The following is a 19,209-nucleotide window of genomic DNA, read 5'->3' as shown; positions in this document are numbered from 1 at the left end:
CTCTCAGACTAAAGAATAGAAGCTGGAAACAGCTTTCAGCATTTATTGCCCATGCAATGCAGGCATATTGAATACAGGTCTTGTGTAACATTTCTGAAATACAGCTTTTCAGAATCCCAAAACTTCCCTACACTTGAGTTCTGCTCATACTTAAAAAATGTGTTTTATTGTGATTGTCTCACACATAATTGGGCTAATGGTGTAATTGTTCTACAAGCGCAGGCGTGTATTTTTTGTTCTCTGTTTCATCACCTGTTTTCACAAGACCAGTAGTCACTTAGTATGTCTTGGATATCTATTTCTCTGTTAAATTTGACTGAAATTTCCCAACAAGCTTGAGAGTTAGTGACAGAGAAATTGATAAACATGAACACCACATCATATGCATTTTACTATGTTAGCAAGGCTACAGGAGGCTAAAAACAGGTATAACATTGGTATACATTGTCAGTAATTCCTGAATAGCTGTTGCCACTTTTTTCACTAAAAAAATGGAAAAGGACATGTGTTGATTGACATTTTAAACTACACACAGGATTTTTTGGCTAGCAGTCCTTCTCTGACTGAAATTAAAGAAGAAATACTTCACTATGCTATGTTTGAGAGAGAGATGGAAGATTTAAAACCCATTATTCTTCTTGGTCCAATTGAATTGCATACAGGTATGACATTTTCTTATCTTTGTATGTACAGTAAGAAAATAAATAGTATAGTCATGCTGTTTGGTTTATTCTGTGGTATAAATGATTACAATATGAATAGAAATTATGGAAGGGATCTCCTAGACTGATCAGCCAAGGCTCTTGGTCCTGAGACTCTTCTAAGAAATCTGAGTTGAAAAAACCCTCCACCCCCTTGCTTCCTCTTTGGAGTGGTGAAATTACATAGTTATGGCAGTTTAAGTTATCATGGAGGCTTAATAAAGAGTTAATGAACGTGTACGACTGCTGATTTGATCATCCCTAGCACTCATCTCTGGCACCAGGTCATCCAGTGTTTATAGAGGGTGTGGGAAGCATGAATCACCTTCTTTACTATGGGGCAAGACTAGCACAGAGCTGCATTAGCTTCTTTTTCACTATCAGTGTTTGTTTAAGCAGTAGATATGGCTGCTTAGCCATTCCCATGTTTAGCATCCCCATCTCTTAGAATATAATGTGTTTTCCTGTCTACCTGCAGTGTCTTTAAAGATAGAGAAGCTCACATCAAGACCTGCTGTTGTAATGTGTTCCCTCACACAGCATAAATTCCCTCAGTTCTATATGGCACCGTGCCTCAGTACCTGGCCTTCTGTGGCCCTGACAACTTTGGGCTCATTGATCATGTTACTCTAAAGAACAGCCAGGTGTGGAAAAAAGTATTCCTTGCAGACAACTGCTTGTTGAAGAATTAAGCCATTTAGACTATGACAAAGAAGCAAGGATTTCAGTGACACTTATCCCTCTCACCTCACAGATTATTGGGTAGCTGATGTCTTCTCTGGACCAGCATCACTGTTCTTTTATTTTTACTTTCTGTGGCAGATGTTATGATGGTTGCTATCTAGGGACAAGTGATAAATGTATCCCTTTCCAAATATAATAAGTATGGCCATGTTTCTAATGAGCAACTACCATCTTCTGAAATATTAGATTGAGAAATCATCTCTGTACAATTTGTCTTCCTTATACATCAGAGAAGACAGAAGCCATGCACTTGGATGACTGCAGTTTATTTCAGGATCTTAGTGGCATGTGATCCCTAGCTTTCTTTCCATTAATATTTCCTCAATGGGTATAAACCATTTAAATAAGACTGATCTTTATACATTTGGTTAATATATATCAAAAGTATTCTCTGAGGGTCTACATTCATAAGAAGGCATTTTTCTTCTTTATTCATCTTCTCTATGTGTTCTATTAAGCTTAACAACCTATTTTACAGATATCATAATATGCAATAAAACAACATAAATATATTTGTATAGTTGAAATTGTTCTCAAACTTTTAAAATGCAGTAATTGGATTACCTGTCTGCTTTTCCAGATTGCTGTTAAAGAACCATATGTGATGATGTGGGTTTTTTTTACAGAATAAAAAATTAGCTGTAGATTGGAAAAAAAAAAAATAATTTTTTTTTTTTTTAATCAGGACCACTGAAAATAGCTCTAGCAAATGAAGCCAAAGCCTGGAAGATGCTCCTCTGTCGTTATTTAAATGAAGAATATAAAAAGAAAATGACAGACATGAAGTCATTCATAACTGAATATTTTGAGAAATTGTCTCGACCTCTGGGTGATTTAGATGACGTCAGATTTGCAATGGAAGCTTTATCTATCATACGTGATAATAGTATACAAATGGATATGACTCTGGGACCTATTGAAGTAAGTTATCTTTATAAAAATGATATTACATAATAAGAGTCATAAGATAAACTAAGAGCCCGAACAATCAGTTTACTGTCCTGAAGATTCTTTGAAGATACCCTTGAAGATATTCAAACCCTGACTGGACGTGGTCCTGGAAAACCTGATTTAGGTGACCCTCCTCTGAGCAGTGATGGTTGGACTAGGCAATCTCCAGAGGTCCCTTTCAACTTCAGTGCTGAAGAAGAGATAATTATAAATGTAGATATCTGCATGGAATAAACAACTGTGTTTATCAATTGTCACAAATTGCAAAAATACAAAAGTCGTAGGTCAAAGGAGCAGCTAATGTAACACACACTGTTGTTTTTCTTCATTAGAAAACATTTTGTCTGTCTGTTGAGAAACTATAAAATATGAAAATGGTCTTATTTTTAAATAATGCCATATCTGTAGAAGGAGGCTAATAAAGCAATAATGCAAACAAATTACAAATGAGGACAAGCGATAAGAAAGGTTAATTCTCTAACAAATATATATGGAGGGATTTGATAGTTTGGCAAACATAGTAATAAATATTTTATAGATGATATGGCAAAACATTTAAAAACATGTAGTTTAATCATCATAGTTATTCAGAGTTAAGAAAAATTCATCAAAATCTACGTTCAGGTGGACTGTAGATAAGTAGAATAAAAATGCCATTGAGATGATAAAAAATTTTATATTTTTATATTTTTAATGTTAAATTGATTTTGTTTGAAATGTTACAAATTTGATCTATGTTCCTGCAAATGAACTGAAAAAGCATAATTCCTGTGGTTCATTTTTTCATCTAGGAAGCCTATGCCATTTTAAATACATTTGAAATTGAGGTTACAAAAGAGGAATCAGAAGGAGTTGATACACTGAGATATTCTTTTAATGAATTACAGACCAAAGCTGTAAGTATATAAAACTATGTCATTTTCCATTTGTCTTCATGTGCTTTTTTCAGAGTATAAATGACAGTGTGGGACCACTCATCACTGCACTGTCTCCTCACTCTTGGCCTCAGTTGCACATGAGTGTCTATACCTTTGATTAGTATGTTAGTTTCCTAATTTTATTTTTATAGAGCTCTTTAATATTTAAATATAATTGTAGATTTTTTATATATATATATGCTTAAAACCTGCAAGAAAATGAGAAATTTAGTATGTTTCTCTGTGCTCTTTCTGGCCTCCTCCATGTCCAGTTTTTGTGTCATTCGTGTCTGAAAAGGAAGATTACTACCCACGGATTACCTGTTTTTAAGAAGTACATGCTTGTCCAGTGCCCTTACCCCTAACTGTTGATGGCACATTTACCTTTGTTGCTTAGGTCAGCCTTATATCCCTCAAAAGGTCAATGTTTATGGAATATTTTCCTGAAGAGTAGAAGGTTAGATGGAAATTTGTAGATAACTTGTTGGAACAATTAGATTAGATCCTGTCCCACAAATTAATCACTCTGGAAAGAAATCAAGAGCCTCAAGCATATATTTTACATTTGCATTTCATGCAGCTCTTGGTTCTTCTTAAGCTTTTGAACAAAGACTAAGAAAGCTGTTAAAAAGAAGGCTGAGCCCGTCGATGAGGAAGAGGACCCTAACACTTCGGGTTTTGAGAGCTTTTTTTGGAGTGAGGGAGGGAGAAAAGGAAGGAAGGAAGAGAATAGGATCTTTTTCTTCCTATCCCCCACCCCCTTTTCTGTGTCCCTTTGTTCCCCCACCCTCTTGTAATGGAACACGTTCACTTAAAGGTGGAGGGGAGATTTCGTTATGGGGGTTGGTTGGTTGTTTTTTTTCTTTCCACTTTTCATCTCAAACATTTGAACATAGAGCACCATAAAAGGAAAAAATGTATTTAGCTTCAAATAATTAATTTTTGTTCATAATTTTAATATTTTTATTAATAATTTTCATTTATCTATAACTTAAATATGTGTTCCTGATTTTTTAAAGAAATAACTTTGATTTTCATCTTCTGTATGTCAGAACGAAGTTCAAGATGAGTTGGTTCGAGTTCAGCCCAAATTTAAGAGTAATTTGCTAGAATCAGTTGCAGTTTTTCAGGAGGACGTGGCAAACTTTGAAATATCATATGAAACGGTAAATGAATTTAGTAGTTATCTGTAAGACTTGTTTTTCAGTATTTTTAGTTTGCAACAGTTGGGTGCCAGAATTTTGTTCTGCTGAGCTACTGATGCCATGGTTGCTAAGCAGTCATCATTGCAGGTCAAACTTTTCAGTATGAAGAAATAGCAGCACACACAGCTCTGTAAGGAAACAAAATAATCCCTGGTGGTACAACTTGCCATTAAATCTTAATTTAGACATTAATTTAGAAATTATATCACATGTTGTGGCATCTTTGCTCACACATCCACATTAAAAAAGACTATCTCAGGCCACTCACTGAGTATTTTTTTTTTCAGCAAAAGAGCAAAATATGAAAAATGAAAGGCTGGTCCTGTGCATTTTAATTAACCTAAAGAATTTTTGATTTCATAAAAGTTATCTTTTCTTAGATTTACCGTTGTAAGTATTGCATTACCAAGATACATGACTTGATTGGATTTTAACTACCAAAAAAATATGCATTTTGTGATGACCTGAAAATATACAGCGGAATTCAGTCACTCTGAAAATTAATACAAAATTTATGTTAACTGCTTGCTTGAAAGGAAGGACCTATGGTTCCAAGTATTGCACCTCAGGAAGCCAGTAATAGGCTACAGATCTTCCAGGTAAGAAAATAAACTGTTGAGTTTCCAAATAATTAAAATATGATCTGCTATTGCTTATCAAAACAAGCATGGAAAAAGACACACTTAAAATCTTCGGTAAAGGTGTCTTTGTGGATATTCTGTGTTTTATTATGTTAACTATACTATATCTGTCAGGCAATGTTTTCCTTAATGTGGAAAGATTGATTAATTTATTGATGTGTAACCTTGCTTCATGCTTCGCGTTTTGTGAGAAGAAGTTATCAGCTTGAAGTAATAAAAGCAGTAGAAGAGGGAAGAGTCAAGTACAACAACTTGGTAATGACTGAAAAGAAGACAGGTTACATTTCACTCACATGAACCAATCTTTTAATAACCCCCATTTTCCAAAAGGGAAAAAAGGAATACCTGGGGAACTACAAGCTTGTCAGTCTCACCTCTGTGCCCGGCAAGATCATGGAGCAGATCTTCCTGGAATCTCTACTAAGGCACATGGAAAATAAGGAGGTGATTGGTGACAACCAACATGGCTTCACCAAGGGCAAGTCGTGCCTGAAAAATCTGGTGGTCTTCTATGATGTTGCCACAGCATTTGTAGATAAAGGGAGTGCAACAGTGCTTGACACTGTCCCGCATGACATCCTGGTCTCAAAATTGGAAAGGCATGGATTTGATGGATGGACCACTCAGTGGATCAGGAACTGGCTGGATGACCACACTCGAAGGGTTGCGGTCAACAGCTCAGTGCTCAAGTAGAAGTCAGTGATGAGTGGCGTTCCTCAGGGGTCAGTACTGGAACCCATGCTGTTTAACATCTTTGTCGTAGATTTGGACAGTGGGATTGAGTGCACCCTCAGCAAATTTGTGAATGACACCAAGCTGAGTGGTGCGGTTGACATGCTGGACAGAAGGGATGCCATCCAGAGGGACCTTGACAGGCTGAGAGGTGGGCCTGTGCAAACCTTATGAAGGTCAGCCAGGCTGAGTGCAAGGTCCTGCACCTGGGTCACGGCAATCCCAAGCACAAATACAGGTTTTGTGGAGAATGACTTGAGGGTGTTGGTGGATGTGAAGCTCAACATGAGCTGTCAGTGTGCTCTTGCAGCCCAGAAAGACAGCTGCATCCTGGGCTGCATCAAAAGAAGCGTGTCCAGCAGGTGGACAGAAGTGATTCTGCCCCTCTACTCTGTTCTGTGCAACCCCACCTGAAGTTCTGCATCCACCTCTGGAGCCCCCGACATGAGAAGGGCATGGACCTGTTGGAATGGGTCCAGCAAGAGGGCCACAAAGATGATAAGGGGGCTAGAACACGTCTCCTGCAAGAACAGGCTGAGAGAGTTGGGGTTGTTTAACCTGGAGAAAAGAAGGCTCCGGGGAGACCTTATAGCAGCCTTCCAGTACCTAAAGGGGGCCTACAGGAGAGATGGGGAGGGACTCTTTAGGAGGGAGTGTAGTGATAGGATGAGGGGTAACAGTTTTAAACTGAAAGAGGGGAGATTTAGATTAGATACAAGGAAGAATTTCTTTTCTGTTGGGTGGTGAAGCACTGGAACAGGTTGCCCAGGAAAGTTGTGGATGCTCCATCCCTGGAGGTGTTCAAGGCCAGGTTGGATGCGGTTTTGAGCAACCTGGTCTTAAACCTCCTGATGCATTGAATATGTACTGAAAATCAAGTGATTTTGGTTGAATTTGCTGTATTTATTATTTTTCCAAGAGAATGATTTGTACTTATGGATAGTAACTGTCAAAATAATTCTTTACATTTTTCTATGGTGATCATATCTTTTGGAGAGCAGTTATACTTTGATAGTAATTGTATGCTTTGACAGTCTTCTGTGTTTTTTTTCAGGCCATATATTTTGCCTTCTGATACAAATACTTTCTTTTTTTCATTTTTCCCAGTGGTGTGGAATTTATTTCACATCCCAATTTTATAAAATGCTTCTTATATGAATTTTCACTATTTGAATTCAGTATATGGATTTCAGTATTACATGAGAACTGTTAAAAAATTTTCATAAAAAGTATTTTCAGACATTTAAATATGCTTCTAATAAAATTATTTTAAGACATGTTCAGGCTGGTTTAGTGATTGATTATTAAACAATTTTAAATTAAAACATATATTATAGACATATTTTCATTTTGTCTGTATGAATACTAATTTTACCAGGCTAACTTTGATGACCTGTGGAGAAAGTTTATCACATATTCATCTGGTGAACAGTTGTTTGGATTGCCTGTCACAGATTATCAAGTTTTGCATAAAGTCAGGTAACTGTGGGAATACAGCTGTCTTAGGTGCTCATTAAGTGGGCTAGAAAGGCTTCGGGTACACCAAAGAGGGAGATATTACAATGTTGAAGGTTTCCATTGTGTTTAAAGTTAAATAAAACCAAAAAATAAATTAAAATTTTGGAGGTCTAATGAATTTGTCAATAAAAACAACTGCTTATTATGATAACAGAGGTATACCAGATCACTTTATTACATGTAAATACTAATTTATAAAGGGGCAGAATACCATGGCCAAGAAAAAGAAATTATATATGTTTATATAGAAGTAGATGAGTAAATACAGCATTATGTATTAGATAAGTAAATATAGCATTATGCATTAAGATATGATATGATGACCGAACAAACAAGGGGTAAGGAAAGTTCAGTTTATCTTCATATAGGAAAAATATAATTAAAAATGTTATGAAAGTCTTAATTTTTTGAGCAGCTGTACAAATGAGATTCTTAAAGTTTCTGCACCAGCAATTTCAATGGTTTGAAGATGATTCACACCAGATGAGGATATGTTTTTAGATATCAGAATTTTAGTTCAGATTCAGATGGTGCTTCCAAAGACAATTGACTAGTTGCCCTCACTTGCCATGCTCTGCTTTGCACTGCAGAGCTGGGTTCCTTTTGGATGAATGGAAGTTTTATAGAACTAGACCAAAGCAAATCTTCCCCCCAGATATGTTTAGTGTGGTTATTAGGTCCTCAGCACCAACTGTCTGTTCTTTTTTTGTAGATTTTTTTTACAAAATAATATTCTTTTTTACATTAAGAAATATAATCTAATTAATCTATGTCATTTTTTTTTTTGCAGTAATATTTCGTATACCATTTATTTATGTATTGTGAGATATCCCAATAGCTCAATAGCTGATTGCAATTACTGTGTGATTTTTTTTTTTTTTTTTTTTTTTTTCCCCCAGGAAGGAGTTAGGCTTGCTTCAGAAATTGTATGGATTATATGATACTGTAATAAACAGTATCGATGGTTATTATGAGATACTTTGGACAGATGTAGATATTGAAAAAATTAATGCTGAACTTCAGGATTTTCGAAACAGGTATGTTCATAATATGAATTAGAACTGATGTTAAATGCATTAAGATTTAGGTGAATTCAGTAAAGCAATTTGATATATTTAAATACAAAACTCCCATGAATAAGGTTTATCATAAAGTAATAAAATTTTTCAAAGTGTGGAATAACACTATACTTTTAGTTAGTCAGACTTTTACATGTAGTTTTGATAATCAAAGGCAATATGATCAGTTGAAGAGTCAATCTCCTTAGCTAAACCATCCAAGAGGTTAGGAGAGCTGAAAGTTTATTTGTAGCAGTTAAGTTCTTCAACTAGGAGGATTAGCGTCTTGATTTTAAGTCCTGAACACAAGAATAACATTTTTGAGTCTTTTAGAATACTTCATCCTTTATTTTAAACGTTTCTGCCTTTTCAAGTACATTAACAATGCTGAATGTCTTAAATAGTACAGGTTTGTAAGTTATAAATATTCCTGTAAGGCTGAAAGCTTAAAATGCTTTTGACGCTGTTGAAAAGATTAGATTAGTTAGTTTGCTTCAGAAGTATTTTCTAACCTTTTCATTTAACTCTGTTTTTAATATTTTCAAAAGTGCATGTTTATTTTGGGAAGAAATATAATATAAAACACTATGACAAGGATTATTTTACAACAAAGTGCATCATTGAGTGCAGTCCCCAACTCTCCTGCTACTGAACAGGGTCCTTTTGTAAGCTTGGCAAGTTCCATGCTAAAACAACTTGGTTGGTTGGTATCTTGGCACTTTCTTTGCACCCCTAGTCCTCCTATTAGAACAATATTCTAGAATCTTTAATTATTAATTTCCAAAATAAAGGCATGACTAACTGATGTACATTTGTACTTGTGCCAGTACTTGATATTTTACAGTATTTCTATACTACAGTTATACAGCAGTGCAGGCCTATTAAAACAGCTTTAAATCAATCTTAGATAATGTTAAAGTCTAATTGCTGAAATACAGAGCTCCGCAAGAGCTAAATTATATTACTCTCTGAAATTGACATTTGTTTAAGGTAGTTCAAGTAGAAGTGCATAAGGGGGCAATTAATTTGGTATCTGCAGTGAAGTAAAAAACCTTCAGTATAAATAGTTGTTTCTGTACTCATCCCACCTATTTACCCATCATTTCCCTCCATTCTTCATTTTGTCAGTATATCTTACATCTTGGCATTACTTTGGTGGTTTTCCATGGCCTATCACTGATGGGTTCAAGTAACCCAAAAATAGTAGCATAACCTTCCTAAACTAGGTGAAGAGGATCTGTGCTACAGAATGCAGAATTTTTTACTTGAATCTTTTTTGTATAGTGGTTTCTAGTCCAGGGTGTCATAGTAGTTTAGTAAATATATGTTTTCCTGAAGGTTAACTGATATATGAAATATGTCATTATAGGGCATAAAATCGGTAAATGAAGAATTTGCATTGTTTTGAAATTACACTTCTGACAGTCAGAGTTGAAGGCTGGATTTTAGATTTGCATTATTTCTTAATTTCTAAGTGGGAAACATTACCCAGAGACTAATAACCTTTCAAGGAAACATGTGTTGAAGGGTGTTTTTCTTTCCCAAATTTGAGGTTACATATGCTGATAGAATTTCAGGGATTAAGCATCTCTCAAAGAAGCAAGATGTTTACAGACACCTAGTTGCTAGTATCTTGTCTTTGTGTGAAATGGTATCTCTTGGTTCACAAGACTCAACAAGGGTAACAGGGCTCTCAGCTCTGAAAACTGCAGCATGTAGTTTAAAATTTGTGGTTTTGCCGTATGTGATACCTGTGTCCCAAACCACTGAACGTGACATTAACTCTTAACCAATGAGTAAAACAATGCAAACAGAGAAATTTATAAACTATTCAGATGTTTTGCTGGTTTTCTAAGGAAAAAGGTACTCTGTGATGTCACTGTCAGACCATGTCTGTGCTCCTCTTTTTCAGCATTCTTGAATACTTTTTTTTTTTTTTAAATCCATTGACTACTTTCAACTTTCAACATGACAAATTTCTCACAAATTAACCTTAAATGCTTATGAGTGTTATTAATGTCAAAACTTAACAGTAGTCCAAAACCAAACAAAAAACACTTTTTCACCTCAGGGAAAGGCAGGCAGTTATTAAACATTCTGTTTGACAGCAATCAGGGAGCTAGTCAACCTGAAGGTACGAGCAACTGCACAGCACCAACAGAGCTCTAAACCAGAGAAAGACTGTTGTATTGTACCTGATTACAGAAAATAGGAAATTGTGTCAGTAGGAGAGATAAGTGACAAAGGATGAGAAATCAAGGGAAATGTGATCCAGGCTTTATAACTTTTCCTGCTAAGGATTTAGTTTATCATTTACATTCCTGTGGAGAGTCAACTGCTTGATTCTTAGTGTGTAGGCTTTGTAAAAGTGTTGTCAAAGAGATGAATATTCATTTAACTGTTTTGCTGTGGTTTTCTCCATTAGAAATACTTAATTTTCATTTTCTTAGTGAATAATTTCAGGACCATTAACCAAAAGTAGAGGAGAAAGTGGTGATATCTTTTTATTTCATGTCTGTCTCCAAAGTAGTATGTAAATGTGTGCCATGTGTATTACTAGTATTGTAAATTGAAATAAATATTTCAGAATCATAGAATGGGTTGGGTTGGAAGGGACTTTAAAGATTGGCTAGTTCCACCTACCCTGCCATGGGCAAGGATACCTTCCACTAGACCAGGTTACTCAAAGCCCCATCCAGCCTGGTCTTGAGCACTGCCAAGGATGGAGCATTCACAACTTCTCTGGGGGACCTGTCCCAGGGCCTCACCAGCCTCATAGTAAAGAATTTCTTCCTAGTATCTAATCTAAATCTACCCTCTTTCAGTTTAAAACCATTACCCCTCGTCCTATTGCCACACTCCCTTATAAAGAGTCCCTTCCCATTATGTTTGTACAAGGATTACATGTGTGAAATTTAACTAATTCTATTTTTTTTTTTTGCTTGCCAATAAAGAGTTTGTGAAGAATAAGCAGCAGATAAGCTGTCTTAATCCAAACTGCAGTATTTCTGTTTATTTGTAAAGAACGTAACAGTGGTTAAAACTGTTATATATTATGATTTGTTAGTAGGGTATTTACATTAGTTTTTACTAAAAAGGGAGACTAATTGACAGAAATTGGAATTGTTACATAGAAAATGTTGACCTCAGTACAAGCTACTTTGTATTTCCTTGTCTGTTTTTAAAAAGTTTAAATAATTCCTATTTTGACAAAAGAGGCATTTACTATTGAATCAATTTAACTCCACTGCAGGTGCCGTAGACTACCTAAAGGACTCCAACACTGGCAAGCTTTTTTTGATCTGAAGAATAAAATTGATGATTTTAGTGAGTCTTGTTCTTTGTTGGAAATGATGAGCGACAAAGCAATGAAGAAAAGACACTGGGATCGCATCGCTGAAACAACAGGACATCAATTTGATATAGAATCTGATTCCTTTTGCCTTCGAAACATTATGGAAGCACCAATTCTTAAACATAAAGACGATATTGAGGTAGGTACATACATTTTTCTCCCCTCCTTGTTCATTTTATGTTGTCAGCAAAAATAATATGATTACTTAAAAAATGATCACTTTTAAAAAATATTTTTTACTTCATTAAAGTCCTTGACTCTCTATCAGGTGACACTAGCTTAAATTTTATATTTTATTTAAAAGTTCTTATCCAGATGAACAAAGACAGACAAAGCAGCTGGAATCTTTGGACACTTATTTCCAGATAACTTCTTCACATTCTTCCTGGCCCTATTTTCTGTGATTTTCTTAGCCCTTTTTAAACAGGAAAAAAAGCCCAAGCAAAACTTTAAATGATCATGGCCACTTACATTTTTAAGTCTGTGGTTGCTTTAAAGATTTGTAAATGAACCAGAAACTTTAGACAAAGGTTCCATGCTTATTAATATGTACGATTAATTAAATGCTTGCCATACTATTGAACCATACCATTTCTAAAGGTCCCCTGCATAACCTGAAAAAACTCCCAATGGAATTTGCAAGTTTTATAGGGTAAATATGTGTTCAAAAGCTGTTTTTATATTCATACTTGTTTTGTATGAAAGCATTCCAAGGTGATTGTTTCATTTTGAATTAAGCTCTGATTTGAATGGAATGTTGGACTTGATTAATATTCCAACCTATACTATTCTTAGATTCTCTGATTTTATAAATTGAAATGCGACAAGATTGAGACACATCTGGTGATGAGTCTACCTAAACCTTGTAGGAATGATGGTTCAGAAATCTTGTTACACGGAAATAACAAAATGTGAAGCCACAGAAATGGTGTATCCATGCATTTCCAAGTGACTATTTTTCACTTATCCATACATGTAATTTGCGTGAGTAAAATCAGTAGTGTGGTCTCTGCATTTGTGTGACACATTTCTGTACTATTTTATAGAATTTCATATGTTGTTTTTAAATATTCTATTACTAAATGCGTAATATTAGGAAAGATTTAATTTCTGAAGGATTAAGATTCTAAGATATGGGTCTGTCTTTGCAGGATATATGCATATCTGCTACAAAGGAAAAAGATATAGAAGCCAAACTATATCAAGTAGCTGACATTTGGGGAAGCCAAGTTCTGAGCTTTTCGTCGTTCAAAGGGAGAGGAGAGTTACTGTTAAAGGGAACTGAATCATCAGAAATTATAACATTGATGGAGGACAGTTTAATGATTCTTGGCTCTTTATTGACCAATAGGTACTTTTGAATTGATTGTGGGTGGTATTTTCAGAAACAGAGTGAGATAGCAACTGTCTTATTATTAGGCTAAATCAGCAGTAAATTTTAATGGAATATTATTTTTTAATGAAAAAGAATATTACAGTGTCAAATGAAGAAAAAATCCTTTTGAGGATTTTCATTTATTAGTAGCAAACTATTGTCTCAATATATTTGAATGTAATCAAGCTGGTAGAAATTTTGTATGAGCTTCTTGCTCAAAGTGAAACAAATTTATGATTTTTTTCACCATTGTAAGTATTTGTTTTATAATAGCTTTATTTAAAATTAAGTGATTTCTGCTTCTCATTCTTTTCTAGATACAATGCCCCATTTAAAAAGGACATTCAGAGCTGGATTAATAAACTAAGCAGCTCTACAGACATAATTGAAGAATGGCTGGTTGTGCAGAATCTCTGGATTTATCTTGAAGCTGTTTTTGTAGGGGGAGATATTGCAAAGCAGTTACCCCAGGTAAACTTTACAATGTTTGCATATTATTGTTTATTAAAAACTATCTATCTAATAAGTACTTTCACAGCATAATCTATTGGAAATTATGTTTTCTGCTATATATAGGAAGCAAAACGTTTTCAGAATATTGACAAATCATGGATAACAGTAATGCAACGAGCTCGTGAAAACCCAAATGTAATTAGCTGCTGTGTTGGGGATGAGACTATGGAGAAACTTCTCCCTCATTTACATGAACAGTTGGAAGTATGTCAGAAATCACTTACAGGGTATGAATTGTTTGATTTTTAATGCATTATTATTTTGTAAATAGTTTATATGAGATATTAATAGAATTTCAGTCTTACTTTCCCTCTTATGTAGAAGAAATTGAAGAACTGAAATAGTCTAATAAAAATCTTGTTCCATTTTAAAGATACCTAGAGAAGAAAAGACTACTGTTTCCCAGATTTTTCTTTGTTTCTGATCCTGTCCTTCTTGAAATTCTTGGAAAAGCAAGTGATTCTCATACAATTCAGGTACAAACTTGGTGATTTTTTTTTTTCTGCTTATAACAAAATAAATATGGAAAAGCATTTAATTAATTAAAATATAAATGTTTTCTTCTTATAAACTTCAAGAAAAATATTTGTTTCTTGTTCTTTAGTTTTTAACAAAATATGATATGGGTACCTCTAATTAAAAAAAAATTCTCCAGAATTCAGAACACTAGAATAGGGTCCCGTCAACTGATTTGCTGGTGTTTCCTTTCACAACTTAACTAACAGAAGGGACCTTGTAAGACTTTCCTGCTTTGCGTGTTGCATTGTTACTGAGGGTTGATTGAGATAGATACTTGATCTCACACGATAGCTGATCTCTGTTCTGCTAGGTCACCTATGGAAACTGTAAAAAAACAGAAAATTGAGATAAAATCCTACACAACCATTTCTGTAATTATTACCTACAAATGGCCTGATATTCATCTGTAGGTCCAGATGAGCTTTTGCAGAATAACCTTACATGAGATTTTTTCTGTTTGCTAATTTTATGTATTTGCAATGAATGACTTCTGAATTATCCTTACAGCCACATCTGCCTTCCATATCTGACAATATAAATGAAGTAGAGTTTCACGCGAAGGATTATGATCGCATACTGGCAGTCATATCAAGAGAAGGAGAAAAAATTTCAGTAATTATCTGAACAATTTTTTTTTCAAGAAATGTTGTTAATAGATAAATCATTCTTGTACTAAACATATAAGTATATATTCAATTAAGTTATTGTTAATTACAAATTAACATTTCAAGGATTGGTGTAACAAAAGTAGAATATGTCTTCATTAAATAAATTTATAGTATTTTTATTGAAATTAAGTCTGTAGTTGCCTTGAATAGAAATTTGATAATTGTTTAGATGGGGAGAATTTTGGTAACTATGTTATATTTTGTACCTTTTATTAATTTTTCAGTTGGACACTCCAGTTGTTGCAAAAGGACCAGTAGAACTTTGGTTGCAGGATTTATTGCGTGTGCAGCAGATTTCATTGCATGGTATAATTAGGGCAGCATATTACCAAATCAGCGACCCAGGATATCAGTTGCTGAATTTTCTTAACCAATTCCCAGCACAGGTAAGATTACATGATGCGGATTTGTGTGTGCAGTCTGAGTAGTATGTAGGGAAAGGTGGGATGTAAAGAGCATACAGGATTGTCTATATGAAGAATTTTTCATAGAAGAAGCAAGGATATGGATATACTCAGTAGAGGGCTGACTTCAATTTTGGTACACTGTATATAGTTTAATATTTTTCATGTAATCTACTTTAAAATTACTTTTTTCTTCTCTTCAAGAATATAAACTAGAGCTTATATTTTCCGTGATGGATATTGAACCCCTTTCACATGCAAATAAAATTTCATGTACAGATTGATTTCTCTCTCATAATTTAAGATTGCAAGAGCTATGATTATGATTATTTATCTCATTGTTTACAAGATCTACCTCATAGTTCATGTATCTGTCACTATGATAATGCAGTCCTAGTAGAAGCCTATCTTGAAGGATCTAGTTTGCCTAGAAGACTCCTTCATTTTACTGATAATCCATAAATTTAATTAACAAGTAATGAATTGTTTCCCATCCTGTAAAAATTCTGACTTGGTAATTTGCTGATCAGTACAGTACTGGGAGTATTATTTTTTTAATAAAAATTCTGCAAATATTAAAACTGGCCAATACATTGCCAATTTTTAAAACAATTCAATATACTTAAATATTTATAGAATTATCTTAAAGCTGCATTTATGATGTAATTATGTATTAGCTCAGCAGTATTTATTTTTAAAAGTCTACTACTTTTCTTTAAACAGATAAGGACTGTCTTTCTTGTTTGCACGTCAGAAATTTTGAAGTGTCTTTATTACCATCTGCAAAGATCTTCTTTCCCATGTCTTGTTGATCCAAATGTTTTTATGTTTAAAGAATTATTTGTGTTAGAAGAGGGGAAGGAGGAAGAAGATCGTCTTTGGCCAAGAAATTTAAAGTACAAAGAAAGAAAAGCTGTGCTGTGGGACGCAGAAGAAATTGGGCAAAATACTGACAAATATTTGAAATATTTTCTTTCCTTCAAACTGCCTTTTTCTTGTCTTAGAAGCTTCTGTTATAGCTAGAATGGAAAAGTCACATCCAAAGATTTATTTTCCTCTGACTAATTGGTCATTCTAAAATAAATTTGTTTTAGACTACTGATGATAGCCTAATGAGTATAGAATGGTGAGAGATTTCCTGCTACAGAATCTCTGTAACCATGAGCTCACTACAGATATAGGGAGACAGAAAAGTATAAAGAGTGGGTGAGTCAAATTTTCAGGTGTTGGTGCTTTCTAAATGTAGAAATGCGTGTGTGTGGAAAATATTGATACTGTTCTCCTCTATCCTGTTTTGTCATGGGTGTGTCTGTTACTGTAAATCAGAATCAGTCCGAGACTCAAGTTTACATACAACATCCTATAACGCTCCAGATTTATTTGGAAGCAAAATAACTTGTAGTTCAATGTGCTCTAGTCTGTTACTCCAGTCATAACTTCATGTTAGAAAGATAGCAATCCATCTCATGATTAGTAGAAATGCACAGCTTTCTTTATTTTTTTAATGTTCTTTAATTAACTACATAATGGAAAATTAATGGGTAATGGGAAATTTTCAGGACTTCTCCTGACAGTTTAAGACCTGTTTATGTTTGTGATACTAGAGTGCACTAAGGGATTGTAAATTGCACTGAGAACCATCCTTAATTTGTCTATATCTCATTATGTGACAAATTGTCATAAGTTTAAAAATGGTTTCTTAGGAGTTTCCAGTATTACAGCAAAACTAAATAACTTAGGCACAGTATCCTGGTGAGATGGCCTCATGCTGAATGTAGTGATAATTTGGACTCCGTACACCGTCATTTATTGTTCCTACTACGCCTAAGGCTTCTGTAATAAGGCTAATGTTCAGCACATGATTCTTTTGTATTTTTTTCACATATTAAATCTGTAGGTTGGATTACTAGGAATTCAAATGTTGTGGACTAATGATTCAGAAACAGCTCTACAGAATGCTAAAGAGGACAGAAAAATCATGCAAGTAACCAATGGAAGATTTCTGGAGATTCTGAATATGTTGATTAGCCAGACCACACATGATCTTTCCAAGTTTGAAAGAGTGAAATTTGAAACGCTTATTACCATTCATGTGCATCAGCGTGATATTTTTGATGATTTGGTAAAGTACAAATTTTGCTTTCTGATGATTAAATTAATTTTCTGTCGTAATACTTTTTCTTATATGTGGTAGCTACAGTTAAACATGTGTATGTATGTATTTGTAAAACAGAGATGTCCATAATCTCACTGTAGTAAAAATAGTACACTTTTGCTTAAGCTAGAATGACATCCATCAGCTCTGTCATGTAAATATTTGCTCCAATTTTTTACATTTTTCTTAGCATATTTCAGTTTTCCACTACTTCCTACAGGATTGTTTTGATAGACAAAAACCTTTTAGTATGTCCTTTCTTAGAAAAAGTGTTGTATTACTCTTACTTGCATAATTTAAAATGTTGAGTCTGCCGAGTTGCCTGCCAAGTCCGCTTTATCATCATAGATAATATCCTCATGGCTTGTTACAGAATCTCAGTAGTTGGCACTAGCCTGTGCTTTAGCTCCATCCATTCTAGAATTACAGCAATGATAGCAACATCTTCCCTATCTTCTAGTTTCTTCTTTCTGTCTCTCCTACTCCTTCAGAGAGCAGACTACTGGGATTCTCTTTCTGGTTCTTAAGGAGAGTATATACAAGACAAATGAAAAACCTTACTAAAAACAACAGATCATGCCAATCCTATACTTGAACTTTTTTGAGTCCTAAATTGTTTACATTCCTTTATTCTTTGAGGAATACCATCCCTCAATACTACACCTTTCACGTATTTTTATGGCTGATGACACAAGCATGTTAGATTCTACACAAGTTGCCTTCCATGCCTCAGTCGGGCCCTTCCTTCATCATGCCCTTTGTTCCAGTGTGTTTGGTGGATTTAGGAGTGTTGGTGTTTCCTTATTTTGCTTGGATGGTGAGCTGCATTACCGAAGCAATTTAAGATTTATTTGATTAATACAGATGTTGTGATGAACAAGTTAAGGGAGCAGGACATTTTTTTAATATTAATTTAGCAAACATCTGAACGTGTTATGCGATGCTTATATGTATTTCAGTTTGCTTACATAGGAGCTTTGAACATGAGTCACTCATTTTTCTCATAAAATAAGCATTTTATCACAGTTATTAAAGACAAACATAGATGCTCAGTTATAACATATACATTTATTTACTTTCTTTTAAGGTAAAAATGCACATCAAATCTCCAACTGATTTTGAATGGTTAAAGCAGTCTAGATTCTACTTTAAGGAGGATCTTGATCAAGTCTTGGTATCCATTACAGATGTTGATTTTGTCTACCAAAATGAATTTCTGGGTTGCACTGATCGTCTGGTTATAACACCTCTTACAGACAGGTTAGAAAAGCATTAATACACAATTAATATTTTCAATATATATAGTTTATTTAACATGTATCTTCAAAGAGTCACTTTCTAAATTAAGTCCTATGTGAGCTAGGTCGTTCATCAAAATCTGCTCATACATTTGCTTTATGATACTCCTGTAGAAAAGGTAAAATAGAGTCTCACAAACTCATACATTTAGTAATTCCTAGAAAAGTTTTATCACTGCCCAATCTTGTGACTTAAATGTGCCCAAATGTGATTTAACATTGAGAACTCTTTTTCTTTTCTCCTCTTGGGAATTTCTTGGCTTCTTCCCTCCCCACCCCCCCCAAATTCTCTCTCCATTTACTCCTTTCTTGAGATGTCACTTTTGAACCAAATGAGAAAATAGAAGGCCAAAAGATACTTGCAGAAATATCTCAAGAACCAGCAATAACTTCCAACCTACAATAGTTCACTTTGCTACTTACGTGAAGTATGTGTCTGTACAGCTTTTTGAACA

General features: G+C 34.4%; 1 protein-coding gene across 1 annotated transcript in view; it reads left to right on the top strand.

Moving 5' to 3' along the window:
- Positions 1–19,209, top strand: part of DNAH8 (dynein, axonemal, heavy chain 8) — a 135,854-nt gene that overhangs the window by 37,126 nt on the left and 79,519 nt on the right. The window contains exons 27-42 of the mRNA XM_014950520.1: positions 536–662; positions 2,131–2,366; positions 3,188–3,292; positions 4,366–4,479; positions 5,055–5,117; positions 7,270–7,370; positions 8,309–8,446; positions 11,721–11,961; positions 12,974–13,173; positions 13,515–13,668; positions 13,774–13,937; positions 14,084–14,186; positions 14,737–14,841; positions 15,122–15,283; positions 17,199–17,423; positions 18,544–18,716. Of these exons, the coding sequence (XP_014806006.1) occupies positions 536–662; positions 2,131–2,366; positions 3,188–3,292; positions 4,366–4,479; positions 5,055–5,117; positions 7,270–7,370; positions 8,309–8,446; positions 11,721–11,961; positions 12,974–13,173; positions 13,515–13,668; positions 13,774–13,937; positions 14,084–14,186; positions 14,737–14,841; positions 15,122–15,283; positions 17,199–17,423; positions 18,544–18,716 (2,411 nt within the window). The remainder of the gene's footprint in view (positions 1–535; positions 663–2,130; positions 2,367–3,187; positions 3,293–4,365; positions 4,480–5,054; positions 5,118–7,269; positions 7,371–8,308; positions 8,447–11,720; positions 11,962–12,973; positions 13,174–13,514; positions 13,669–13,773; positions 13,938–14,083; positions 14,187–14,736; positions 14,842–15,121; positions 15,284–17,198; positions 17,424–18,543; positions 18,717–19,209) is intronic.

Source organism: Calidris pugnax, unplaced genomic scaffold (assembly GCF_001431845.1).
Source record: "Calidris pugnax isolate Ruff unplaced genomic scaffold, ASM143184v1 scaffold24, whole genome shotgun sequence".
Taxonomy (NCBI): domain Eukaryota; kingdom Metazoa; phylum Chordata; class Aves; order Charadriiformes; family Scolopacidae; genus Calidris; species Calidris pugnax.
This window is presented reverse-complemented; position numbering and strand designations above follow the sequence as displayed.